General features: G+C 44.7%; 1 protein-coding gene across 2 annotated transcripts in view; it reads left to right on the top strand.

Annotated features, from left to right (window-relative positions):
• The window catches only part of LOC106642296 (T-box transcription factor TBX20), a 34,510-nt gene that overhangs the window by 12,894 nt on the left and 7,123 nt on the right, over positions 1-14,493 (top strand). For both annotated transcript variants that reach the window (XM_089593138.1, XM_089593139.1), the window contains 3 exons: positions 66-357; positions 5,268-5,541; positions 6,730-6,906. In XM_089593138.1, coding sequence (XP_089449264.1) covers positions 66-357; positions 5,268-5,541; positions 6,730-6,906 — 743 coding nt within the window. The remainder of the gene's footprint in view (positions 1-65; positions 358-5,267; positions 5,542-6,729; positions 6,907-14,493) is intronic.

Raw genomic sequence — 14,493 nt, 5'->3', positions numbered from 1 at the left:
ATATGAAAAATCACCCGTAGCAGAGTGATCAACTATATATATTTTTTTTCCCCATTCGGTTGCAGAAAGGGAGTCCTCCGCGAGCGTGTCGGGGGTGTCGAGGACGTCATCGTCGACGGTGCCGGCACCACCTCCACCACCACAGCAGCACGATTCCTCGATCGATCCGGACGACGAGCCAGAAACCGACGACACGGGCAGCACGAGCGGCAAGGCACCTTCGCCCATCAATCCCCTGCTGCAGGAGCGCTCGAATTGCGAAGAACTGAGACACGTTACCTGCCAACTGGAGACCAAGGACCTTTGGGACAAATTCAACGAGCTTGGCACCGAGATGATCATCACCAAGACTGGGAGGTGAGTTACGTTTTTTCCCACATTTGAACCCAATGCCCAACGAAAAAACAAAAACAAAAATTTCACTTGTATAACTCCCGGGGAAGCCTCTGTTGTCCTTTGCCGAAACGAACAAACTATCCTTGTGAAAGAAAGAACTTAAAGTTGCGGTGATTCATTACTTTTTCTTGTTATTTGTCAATGAAATAAACGAGGCTGGTGCAACCCCCCACGCCTTTCTCGAGGCAATAAAAATCATCGACCTGGACCGTATAAGGGAGAGAGAGAGAGATAATGAAAGAGAGCCTATACACACACACGTCGCGCTCGAGGGAGCAAAAAGGGGTCAGGCTGTTAAATCTCGATCTCCCAATTTATCAGCTCGTCGAATAGCGCGAGGACTAGAAGAGCGATTGCGCGCTGGACGCCCCGTGTATATACATGTATATGCAATTGATGGGCTCGGTAAAAGGGTTGCGCCGGATAATTCCCCGCGGAACGAAGCGCGGAGCGTTCCATCATTGTGTCCCCAGCGCGTCTGCCGTCGACTTTGAAGGTATACGCGATCTTGTCCTTGGACCCTTTTTTTAGGGGGAGAGGGGCCGAGGTTCGTTTGTCTATTCGACTGCTTTTATGGAATTGAATCCTTGTTCCCCCCCCCCTTCCCCTTCTATAACGGAGTATTAATCGTGGAATTCACGGTTTGCTAAATAATTTCTCCGCGACCAGTTTTCATATACCCCGAAAGCAAAAAAGACAACTGCCAGTTCACTGCCAACTTGTGAGTAGATATGTTCATGTTAATAAAAAAAAAAAAAAAAAAAAAATTAAAAAGTCCCTGCACTGCACAGTCTATCTAATCCGAATACGTTATTTTATCCTTCCGAGATGGTCCGGTCGAGGTAGCTTTAACGCCTCCCATTCACACGGATGACTCCCCTCTACGTATAATACGACCGATGGGGACCGGCACGCGTCGCCCATAGCGCGGATTCAATCAGTAAACGAGCAACGATACAACACCCACGAGACGTGTCTTGATACTCTATTTTTCTCCCTCTCTCTTGTATACGATGTTGGGGGGGGGGGGTATCGTGTGATTATAGTATACACATTCTCTCCCCTACGGTGTCCCACCTACTCTTTTCTTCGACGTATATAGAATCTACCTCTATACACACAGTGGGGCAAGAGGACTAGTTAGTTGTTGGGGGTGGCTGGTTTTGTTACCCGAGAGAAGGGGGCTTGGAAGGGGTGATGTGCAGCGTGGCCAAACGACTTTATTTGGGGGTTGTAGAGGGTGGGACCGGAGTCGGACGGAAAAATTTATCGCGTTCTTAAACGTTGTCAAAATAACCGAACGGGTGCGTGATGAATCGACGCTGGGAATACTCAACGCACGCCTACGATGATTCTTCTTCACGGGGGGAAAAAAAAAAAAGAAATCTTGGTCAATAACTTGATGCGATATCGCTCGACACATATACGGAACCATCATAAATATTTGAGGTAGCTCCTTGGGACCGAACTCCCGCACGCGAGCTTCGTGTTTTCTCTGCATTCCAAAGTGAGCAAAATGGAAAAAAAAAGACCCGCGCGTTGTACATGTATGGAATAAGCTTCTCGCGTACACGTTGGCGCTGAAAAAACGACGAGGCGCCAGATAAGATCGCCCCCCCCCCCCCCATCTCTGCGCCCGGGAAAAATCCAGAAGCAGAGTGTGTACACACGCCACAGAGCTATACGCTTAATTGGGCTTCCTCTGCCTTATCTCGCTCGCGAAGGCCACTTTCCTCCCGGGGGAATATCCTCGACAACCCCCCGGCTGCAATTAGATCTTCGGCCTACGTGTATAGCTGCCACCGGTGGAAACAGTAGCAACACTGGTCGTCGCTCCCTTTGGATGTCAACTTACGGCCTCCCCAACAAACCGTGTGTATACACACACCCACTGACCCACCATCGCAGCTCCTATTCACATATATACTCCTTCTCGCTTGTGGGAGTGAGAACAAAGTGATAATGAACTACTGTACTACTATATAATACCGATACACCCGAGGGGTCGGGGCAAAAAGTGTATCGAGGCCTAATTTGATGTTTGATGTACGTTTTAATACACTTTACCGGCGCGTGGTATATATAACTGCAGGATTTCTTTTCTCGTTTGGTTGATTGCTCTCAACCTATGGCTTTTTTACGCACCACAACGACTCCGAGTGGCTTTTGCGAACTACGGTACCTATTTCTTTGGGGGGGAGGGGGGGGAAAGGTTTTTTTAGTACGGGTGACTGATAAACTCTGCGTCGGACCGCGAAAACGTCACCGTCGTCCCTTTCGCCACACCAATCGCCCCCCCCCCCCCCCCAGTGACATGTCTCTCGGTCTTCTTTTTGTCTCTCCGTGGGCTGCGTCGATTCATTAACAAAGGCCGTTTTGATGAATAAAAGCATTACTCAGTCACTCGTTGCTACAATATATACGTATATACACCATACATGTATGCATTTGTATACAGATATACAGGAGACGAGAGAGAGAGAGAGAGAGAGGGCACTTGAATGCATACCTATATATGCATATATGTATACCGGGACATCCTCAACGCAGAAATAGCAGTAGGAGCAAGAGCAACAGTAAAGAGTCAGCATGGCATCAGAGGCAGAGACGATGAATCAGGAGATAAGATCGGCGGGTGTCCCCGCGTTTTAGTGATCGGCCCAGCGGGATGTCCGACGCGGTATTAATGCCTCGCCTCCGAGGTTAAACTCACTACCTCCTCCCTCCGTCTATCTTTCTTATTTCGAGAACCTCACGTGTATACCTATACAAATATATATATATATATATATATATATATATATACCTATTCCCACATGCAATGCATGAGAGGTACAGGTATAAACGACGCAAACCTATGTATGCGCCACCTCTGTCTCTCTCCCTTTCTTGTACGCTTACATGTATACATGTTATATAAAGAGTCTTCACTCCAACTCATGTCGTCTACGCGTTTACTTGGCTATATATATATTTCGCCGCCACCTACAATAACGGCCGCGTTGTACGTGTACGGCAGCAATGATTGCCTTCTGTATATTACCTACGTGTGCGTTCGTGTACACTGAAGGTATATATTACACGATGTGATTGGATTTTTTTTTTGTCCCTATGCGCTATCTGTACTTGTAATATATTTTAAGTTGTTATGTGGGAGGTCAACTCTACCGCTTACTACCTACTGGGTATTGGTCCGCTATACTCTGCTGGATGGAAAGTGAAGGAATGAAAAAAAAAAAAAAAAAATACATGTTTCATCATCGTGTACTTGGTCCTGCAGGGCATACCTACTATACACAATTACTCGGTGGAATATTCGTCGAGCGAATAAATCCCTTGGCTTTTGTAAAGAAACAGTATAAAAAAGACAAAACTTATTGGTACCTGCTTAGAAAGTGCTTCCATTATGGTCTTACTGTAACATGCTGTTACTACTACCGGTTTCGACTGTCCAGTAGAGCACGAAAAATTGAAGCTATAAACTGGCATAATTATATTCCGTCGTCTAGGGGTCCTTTTTTTTGCCGATTGTAACTTCCAAAAGCGTATACTTGTTGCATAAATTAATCCTTTCGATCCTTACTGTGCAAATTATACTGATAAACTTGAATTTAAAATATTTAAAAAAAAAAGAGTTTTCCTTGATATAAATGCTACACGTGCTTCAAAAAACAAAAAAAATCCTTGGAAACCCTTCTGCGCAGTTCTCTGTATCTCAAGGAAAAGGAAAAAAAAAAAAAAAAAAAAAAAATTACATCTGATAAATACTCCTCTGATGCGTATATACAATGTAATGCCCACACGTGCTGATTAAATGTCATTACGTATAGTGAGCCAGAGGATGATGATAACGAAAGGAGGAGAGAAGAGGTGCAAGTAAGAGATGCCGCGCTAGTGATTAATCGCTAAACGATTGCCGGTTTGGAGTTTGAGGGAGACCCCCCGATTAATCCTCGCGTATAACCCCTCGGGGCCTTATCAAAAGGGCCGCTCTCATACTTATCGGCCGGCTTGCATCTTCATTTTATTGATGCCCCCGTGATTAGTCTCGATTATACCAGGGCCCCGGTGCCTTGGTAAATTATTTCTTAATTTTTTCGCACCGGCCTCTGGTGGTTACTTACCCCCAAAAAATCCTTCGTTTTCGCGCTAAAGGCAGAATAAATTGATTTTCAATTTATACTTCCTTTTCTTTTCTTTTTTTTTTTTCTTTTTTTTTTTTCTTATAATATAACACGTTAATATGCGACGATTTTGCGTAATCAGTTTTTTAAACTTTAATACAGCTCGGGAATAAAAATTGTTGAAATTACGTGATTTCTACGAAAATGTGGTCCAGAGGGTGTATACCAACTCCCAAGAAAATAGCATTGGAATAAACATCAGCGACTACTTGGAAACCGGAATAAAAAAAACTATGAGCTATAAAAAAAGTCATCGAAGCGAAAATGCATAATATAATTCAGATTCCACTTGAGTAAAAAGCGTGTATCATTTTAAAATTGTACCGTTGACTCGCTCAGCCGAGCGTGACGGCTGCATAATACGAGTCATTGCAACCACTGTTGTGTCCTTATACGTTGGGTATAAACGAGGCTTGTGTATTATTTACGCCTAACTGAATAGTTTAAGAAATTTCCCATTATTTTCTATACACCCCCATAAAATTGCCCGATCGATAACCTATAATACGTACCGGTGTATGTTTGAGTATGTCAAGTATTTCAAGTATAGATGTGCATATGAGTGATAAAAGCCATCCCGCAAAGCATATATATATACAAAGCGAAAAACGTACGTCGACGATAGAGCTCGAAAAGTTTCAAAACAACGAAACGCGTGCTCGCGTTTGTCTCTGAATTTTCCTGTAGGCGGATGTTCCCGACGTGCCGGGTGACCTTCAACGGACTGAGGCCCGAGGGCCGGTACTCCGTGGCGATGGACATAGTGCCGGTCGACGAGAAGCGCTACCGGTACGCTTACCACCGCAGCTGCTGGCTCGTGGCCGGCAAGGCCGACCCACCGGCCCCGGCGAGGCTCTACGTGCACCCCGACTCGCCCTTCACCGGCGAACAGCTCAGGAAACAGATCGTCTCCTTCGAGAAGGTCAAACTCACCAACAACGACATGGACAAGCAGGGACACGTGAGTTTGATTTATTTATTATTTTTTTTTTTATTGTTCCCCTTCTTTTTCACTGTATATATACTTTTTGACGTATACCTATGCGAGTACGTCTTTTATCAGCGTCTGCGACGAGAGGGGATAAAGTTTCGTTGCAATTTTAGAGCAAAGTGCCAGGTGACAGGCTACGGCTTCACTCGAATTTTCTACGCGGCTTGCAGTTTAATATGCATCGAGACACGTTGCACCAACGACACCAGTGTACTCGTACAAAGTGCTTGCGTGCGGGGGGGAGGGGGTCTCGAGGGAAGGGTTTGATACGTACATTCGATTAGATATTCCAGACAAAAGGGGGAGGGGGAGAGAAAGAGAGAGCTGTCAGACCGGCACTTTAATGAATCATAGTCTGACCGGGGCCGCGTCGTAATTTGATCCGGAGCATGAGAGCTGGTATGGGACGACCCGGGGTAAAAATAGCCGCGATTGTTATAATTGGTACATCACGGGGAAACATATATGTATAGTATAGACAGTGCGAGGTGCTCGCGGATTTGACGACCAAGATTTCAAAGCGTCCGCGTGGACGCGTCGCGAGAGCGGAGGCTGCATAATGAAGGTGTTAATTATACACGCGCTTTTCTCGCCGCGCTACGTATACCGCCACGGACTGCAGTCGTATGGTATATACACGTAAATGTATAATATTGGGTGCGAGCGTGTGTTTGAGGGGCTTAAAATAGTATATGTACACGCGCAGCTCTTGACGAGCATGCCGATTTGGCATTGGGTGTATATATATATAAATATATAGACATCGGACTCAGACTGGTGTCTCGTGAATCTGCATATCTCATGAGTCTACTTGTTATATACCCTCAAGATTTATAAGACGCCGGTCTGACTTTTATTTCGGTTTGTTTTGCTTGGCTTGACCGAGGCTCCGTTTTTTTTCATCCATACATGAGAATAATAGGTACGACGATTCGTACGATCAAAGCGTAGTAAAAACATCAAAATCTAAATTTATTGAAACGAATGAAAGAATGCGATACAATTATCGGTCCCCAATTTAAATGGCAATCGACAAAATGAGTTAAATGATAGCAGTAACGTTATATTATATACCTTTGAAGCTTGTGATAAAAGTTATGTAGTAAGAATTTTTTAATTCTTGAAAAAAGAACAAAAAATCAAATTGTACATTTTCAGTTGGTGCTGAACTCGATGCACAAGTACCAGCCACGTATCCACTTGATAAAGCGACCGGACAGCGGCGGCGGTGGAAGCAACTGCGATCCCATAGAGCATCTGGAGCACGAGCCGCACAAGACCTTTATATTCCCTGAGGCCATATTCACCGCTGTCACCGCCTATCAGAACCAGCTCGTGAGTTGCCTTTTTTTTTCGTTGCTCCTCGTTGCTCCTCCTTCACGCGCATACACCTCTCTTTTATGTATACGTACCTTTAGTGTGAACTGGCGTCACTGCTCCCGCTGCAGCAGCCCTCCACAGTGATAAGAAAAACATAGCCAAATTAAATACCTATTTTAAATATATGCCATTGAATCGAAAGATGATTGAATCCAGCAAAAACTTCATTTTGTTAAACGATTCATTGATAAAAATAGTATATTACGCCACTAGGGCGGAAAGTGCTTCTTCCCGCCCGCGGGCGCACTTTCCGCCCGCCGAGTACTTTCGGCCCAAGGGCGGAAAGATGATTCCCGCCCGCAGGGCAAAGCCCCCCCCCCTCGTCCAAAAAATCAATTGATCGTTCGATTAAAAAAAATTTACAACCATTTCCCAAAAAAAAAAAATAAATTAAATTAATCTAATCTCCCGAAAAAAAAAACTTGGTGGAATGAGAGTATGAGTATCAAAAAATGGCAATCAGAGATATAATACTCCCTTATTGTAATATTATATTTTTTCTTAAGAAATTATACACAAAATATACTTATAATAGAATTTCATAAAATAATCAAATCTTGTTTTGAAGATGTATAAAGAAAGATATTTGATAGATGTCGCATATAACATATTGATAATGTACAGCACCAACTACAAAATTTACTAATTTTTCTTATTTGCGGGCGGGAATGTACTTTCCGCCCTAGGGCAGGAATGTACTTTCCGCCCTAGGGCGGGAGGTTCCACTTTCCGCCCGTGAAATAGGCACTGAAAGTACTTTCGGCCCTCACTTTCCGCCCGAAAGGAGGAAAAAATTTTTTTATTTTCATTACAAACAAAATATGGGGAACCCTATGAGCTTTTTTTAAGGCTCCCTACTACAACAGGATACGATTTTCAGATAAATTATACTTCATTCATAATTATACCAGCGAAACTACCACCTGGCATAAAAAAAAACCCACGTAGTTACGTAGACTTTTTAATTTTTATTTACACAATATACATCGTGAAGGAAACTTTAAATATTTTGAAGCTATTTTTCGAAAAAACCATTCTCTACTCAACATCATGGGGAAAAGTAAAAAAACAATGTTGCCAACATGGACGACCTGCTAATTATACCAGCTTATAAAACTCTCAAATTTTGAAAACAATTGAAAAAATGGATTTAAAAAATAAAAAAAAAAACAAGTAGTAAATATTTTTAATAAAGAATTGGGGCACGCAGTTTCAATATTGTCACCGAGAAAGTCATTGTAATGAATACTTGTTTTTCAAAATTATGTACCTACACATCAACTATACTAGCAATTGTTGCAATGAACGACAATCTTATGATAAACTCGTGAAGATTGATAACCGTCGTATTTTAGATGATGATGAAGAGATGGTCACACGAGTAAAGTAATTAGGGATGTTAAATGCGTCGTGAGACAAGTGTTAAGTCGTTACGATAATAATCACCAATAGCAAATCGACTGATCCGTACAAAATATACGTGGTGCAAAAGAAAAAATTAGAGCTAATAATGACGACACAGAAAATTGATTCTATTATACACGTGAACTGAACAACACGCGCACGCGTAAGTAGTTCGCACAGACCTGCCCCTTTTTTCACGCGCAACGAGTGACTTTCTTTCATAAATTATACTCTGCCTCTCGTTCCTCTCCCCCCTTGGCGCGTCTCGCGTCGTTAAACGCCACTTTTTTTTTTTTTTTTTTTTTTTTAATCTGCATTTTTATGCCATAAATCACCGCTAGATTTACGACGGGTGCTGAAAAATAGAAGAAAAAAAAATGAAAGAGAGGGTGTCGCTCGCAGAGCTGGAGGGAGGCTTTGGGAGAAAAAAAAAAAAAAAAAAAAAAAAAAACCCCGAGAATTCGTTCATTTGCACTTGTGTAGACAAGCGAGTCGCGAAATGAGCGTCGCGCGAGTCGCGGGAAAGATATAATCATATTTCACGATACATACAGTTGTCATGGCATGCGTGTGGTCCCTCCTTAGCTCGTGGCTCACATGTTCGACGACTAGACGCTCCCTATATATTACATTTCGCGCCGCCAGAGGGCATATAATACATACGATATTCCTCCTGCACCTCTTTCGCTCTTCCTCTCTTGTCTGCCTCGCTCCCCTTCTCCCTCGAATCGTACACATATATACCCATCTAGGGTCCCTTTTCTTTTATTCGTCCTCCTCCCCTTTCACTGCGACGTCTTCTTCGGTTAGTGGATATGCCCGGAACCAGCTATAGTCCTTGAGTATGTATAATATATCGCACGCACAGCCGCGTGTGCCAATGGACGAATGGCTCGTGGAAGCCGGCCTCGTTTGTAACTCGTTGCTTCACCAGCCAATATGCGAGCTAATGGCGCAACATTTGATTTTTCATCGGATGGTTGACCCGCGCGTCATAAACCTGTCTCTGGCGCTCACTCGCTTCTTGCCCTTTCGGGACACTACGTAATTGTACACTTGTTGGGGTTTTCTTGTCCCAATGATTTGGCTCGTTTGGACCCCCTATTGCTTTTTCCAGTATAAGTAAGACACTCACGAGTGATCAAGCATTTGTCGTGATTGAGTCATCGAGTATCCTTTTCATTTTTCATCGCCAGGTTAACGTGCATCAAACCAGGAATCCTAACAAAATTTCGTAACCAAATTCAATAAAACTTGGCGAAAAACCTGCATCGGATCAAACCCCAACCGCTCGAATTTCCGAGAAGCCATAACCGAACGAGGACACTCCCACGCAGCTCGCCTCCGCGCGCAGCTTTAATTACAAACAGTCTGTAAATCTTTCATCCGTGGGCTATACGCAGCGGGTTTCCGCGGAATCGTAGCCGAAGGTTTTTCCAAAAATAAGCCGGGAAGAAAAAAAAAAAACAACATCACCTGACCCTTTCGCACCTCGCAAGGGGCCGATATTAAACCCCCTTCTGGCGTGGCTCTGTTCATATACGTACATAGAGTATTAAAGGTCGGTGGTACAGGGAGTGCTGCAGGTATTATACATAATATTGTACGAGGTAGGGCACACGACGCGGGATTATACGAGCGAGCATCCGCTGTATTATACATCCTCCGATCGACTTTCACGGGGGGAGACCACATAGGTGTATTATAAGCTCGAGGGAGAGAGAGTAGCTTAAAGAGTCACGGGTGGTCCTCGCGAAACTTTGCTACCCTCGCTAACCACACACACACACATGTACCTATACTTACCTCTCATCTCGCGCCTTTAACGAAAGTTGAGCTGCGCTGTGCAGCAGTTGATGATGATGACGATGATGAGGTGCGAAGAGATGACCCCCTCCCCCCGATGCCCCGGCAATTACCCCTGCGACGCGAGGATGTCTTTCTCGCCACTCGCCGCGTCATTATCGTTCTTGCACCCGAGCTCTCTCTCTCTCTCTCTTCTTCATTTCTGGTCTTCCGGTTGCACTCGACGCCATTGTACACCTAATGCGTCTTTGCGACTGTTTTATTGTCAAAATCGAGAAAGAGGGGGAGGAGGCTTTTCAGAATAAGCGTCGCACCGCATCAGTGTACCGAACTCTATACGTATATCCTGATGGTATATAAACGGGCCCTCTAGCGAGTCTATAATTATACCGGCACCACAATGCGCGTTTGTTCGCACCGGCATGGAAGAATAATTATCACTCGGAGGAGCTTTCCACATATCTCAAGTGGGAAGAGGGGGGGGGGAGTGATTTTCATATTTTCCCGTGTGTATTTATGGAAAGCAACTCCTGCCCGGCTGGAAGTCCGAAAACGAGTCATCACTCAGCGCGGAAGCAGCCGTGATTTTTCTTCCCCTTGGACGCGTTAGTTTCTTTCTCCCCCCCCCCTTCTCTTCGCGTGTACAAAAAACGCCTGGCAGCGTTCGCCGGCTCCCGCGCATCGCGAAATAATATCGTAACGATCTCCTCGCACGCGCGCACAGTCCGATTCGTCTCTCTCTCGCTCCCCATAATTCATAACTTAACTGCGGTGTCCCCTTCCTCTTCCGTCGTCGCCGGCTCGCTGTGTACACACACACACACACTGCCGTCGGAACGGCGTATCTCACTTTTTCACACTCCCTTGGTTGGCTGCTCGGGTGCGGGCACGCTTTGAGTCCGTAATGCGGCCGGGGCAAAATAAAACCAAACGAGAGACAGAGGGACATTTTTTGCGGGCACAACCGAATATCCATCCACTTTCAACGAGTCGGTGTTCAAGGAGTATGAGTGTGGAGTTTTTTTTGGGTCGCGGGAAGAGATTTGGACGGGAGAGATGAGAGATCCATTGGCTGATGCGCTCGAGATCGGGTGCAGTGCGTTGCAGTATACTATGACGAATTTGGCTAAACTTGTCCGATTCATTAGGTTTCACGTTTATCGTCATGTTTTTTCATTTTGTCGATTTCCAGTTGTATCGTAACTACCAATTTTTTCCTTCATTTACATATTTTTAGATGCAATGGCCACCCGAAATACAGTTGTTACTCCTTATTTGCAAGCCGTCGTAACATTTCCAAAACCCACGTGCTTTTTTTTTGTGAAAACATCACCAAATTCGCAATCGCCGTACAAGTCACAGCCCAGTCGGCGCAGATGCCTAATTTAATTATGATCGCGTTTTAATGGCAGAGCACGAAGGGGCCCATCGGGTTTTCCCTTTTATCATTCGCTCGTCTGCGAGAAGAAGAGACGCCCGCTCGTGTTTTTTTGGCCCAGAGAGCACCGCCACCGTCTTTATTACCACCGGGCCTCTGGCGGCAATTAACGATCCACACGCCCAAATAAAAGGAACTCTTTCTCTCGACGCACGGCTTCTGTTGTACACGCACGTGATGCTCCTCTCACACCCCCCCCCCCCTTTTTTTTTCATCCTCGTCTCCGAGACCCCGGTACACATCGCGGCTCGAGAAAACGTATAATTTCACGTTCCAACTTTCTTCTCGTTCCCCGCATGTGCGGCAGCTTCCTTCATTACGCGGACGTCGGGCGCCCCGTTTTTTTTCCCCTTCCCCGCGTGCCGCTTCTTAATCACTCTTGTCCAACAATTTTTATCGCTGTACTTTATTTTTGCTCGTCGCGTCGAGAGGAGTATAAGGCCATTAGGAGCACCGGTATACGTTCCTCGCCGATTTCCGTCGCACCTTATACATGTACTCACTTGCTCCGTGCACTCTATTTTCGAGTGCGAGGGTGAAATAATTACGACACGGTGTCCGACTATTATTCCCCTCTCCCGCGTAAGCACGCGTTTGCTTCCTCGGCGTATTTCAAGCAAGTCGCATTTCACTCTTTTTTGATCCTTTTGTTGTTTCTCCCGCACCGGCGGTCCATCCATCCGCCTCCGCAGTCCACCTACACATACTATACATCTATAGGCGCCGGACACTACTCTTCGTCGCTGTCGCGGTGTCGTCGCGCGACATTGTTTACGCTCCCCGTCGCAATTATCATCCGACTCCTCGAGGAGCTAAACACCTGCTTCTTCCTCCTCCTTTTTTTTTCCACGTTGTCCGATTGTGTACCGCCGCATCATAGTCCATGGCCGATAATTGACTTTCGAGGGTATAAGGAGACGAAGAAAAAAGCCGCTTCAGCGTGTAGTCCGTCTGGTGACAATAATTTGCCCGAGGTGATTATCATGCGAACGAGGGGGTGGGTGTACCCCGGGCCGTTCTCGCCTTCCGGTTTATTTGCGCAGTGGTGTAGAGCGGCATCCGCTCAAAGAGTGGAGCCGAAGAAAGAGGTCGAGCGAGCAAAAAAAAAAAAAAACCACGGCGTCAAGAGAGAGAGAGATGTATGGGATTTTAGGGGGAGGAAGAGAGAGGTTTTAGTGGCGGAGTAATATATATATATATGTATATACACGCGCGAGACGGAGAGCAAACATAAATAATCGCGTTCAAATGAGACGGGCGCGCGCGCTCGAGAGGGGAAGGCGAGAGAGAGAAGCCACACACGGCGCGAGGAGGAAGACTCGATGATGATGATGACTGCGACGACGACGGCGATGATGCTAATGACGAAGAGAGGAGTCCCTCTGCTGTGTATGGTGTAAAAGTATAGCTGGCGCGCACAAAAGCCACGCGCCTACATACGTACACGAATCATCGAGATCGTTACCGCACACCCAGCGCTGCGATCTTGGATTGTTTATTTGCATTGATAATAAATCACATGTAGGGGCACTTGGTACATTTTCGCGATTAATCATCGATAATACTATAGCGGGCATCCAGAAAGCCATACCTACAACCCATAAAACTACGCGACGTATATCTCGAGAGGCGCTTCCCGCGTTAGCATATATAATGAAGACGTTTCTGCGGAGGCGCGATTATTTCATCAGAGAGGAAGAGGAAGAGAGGCACACACGTGAATAAAGATGATGGGGGGGGATGGCTAATTTGCGTGTAGCACCGAGACTCCCCTTTCTCTATGTAAGCTCCTCAATGAGCGTGTCTCCATTAAATCTATTATTAGAAGTATAACGATGAGAGAGAGAGAGAGCACCCCTTTCAATTACCCTCCGGGAGCCTTTAAACGTCGCTTGTGGTGGGCGGCTCGAGTGCGCGTCACGTGCAAAAAAAACAAAATATGCATCTCTCGTGCTACATAATAATCCTCTCATTATTGCCCTCCTTCGATTGCACTATTTTAGCTCTGTGGATTGCGTGACATGGGTCCTGCTTTCATCTCCCTCCTCTTGGTCATTTGTACGTGAGTGCGCAAACGATACATCGGAATTTACCGATGTTGGCAGTAAGTAATAAGTAAATTAAAAAAAAAATTAAAAAAAAAAAAAAAGGAATTCATTATCATTAATTGCGGATATATGAGGCCAGATTATATTCCATCACGTGTGACTTTAATCACAAGTTCACTGAACCGTTTAGGAGTTGTGTATGCCTTATCTGGTAACTGAATATTGACAATTAATCGCTTCACATTATCTACTGTCGTATATAGTAAAAAATGTAAACAACCTTGTATATGTTTTTAATTGTATCAGGTATAACTGTTATCTAACTCCGGAATTATCATCAAAAGTTAAACGACGAACTGAGGCTCTAAAGATTATGAAAAACAATTTAACAGTTATCGTTGATTTATCACGAGTTCACTGATTATTGCCTATCGCTATACGTGCTCATCACAAGTTGTCTAATTATTGCTCACAACAATATTTAATCGACACCACTTATCACAGCTAATCACTAAATGACTGCCTCTTACCACATCACTCATTATATAAAAATAGATTTCTTGGTATCGTTGTGTATTTTATCATCCCCATTAAGCTATTATCCATATATGACCGTTGTCGAATCGGGGCTGGTCAAAAGATAACAACATATCGTGTATGTAAATAAAATCGTATGTTATATAGGGTATAGGCCTTGTAGATGTTACAGCTGTTTGTTCATTAACGACTGAATAATGACCCAGCCCCAATTCGACACTAATTAAAAAACGAGGTAATCGTCCAGCCCCAATTCGACAAATTTTCTCTTTTAAGCCCCAATTCGATATTTGCGCCAGACATACCTCA

The sequence above is a fragment of the Copidosoma floridanum genome, unplaced genomic scaffold, assembly GCF_036245765.1.
Source record: "Copidosoma floridanum isolate Cflo_tuat_1 unplaced genomic scaffold, Cflo_Japanese_pri ptg000019l, whole genome shotgun sequence".
NCBI lineage: Eukaryota > Metazoa > Arthropoda > Insecta > Hymenoptera > Encyrtidae > Copidosoma > Copidosoma floridanum.
This window is presented reverse-complemented; position numbering and strand designations above follow the sequence as displayed.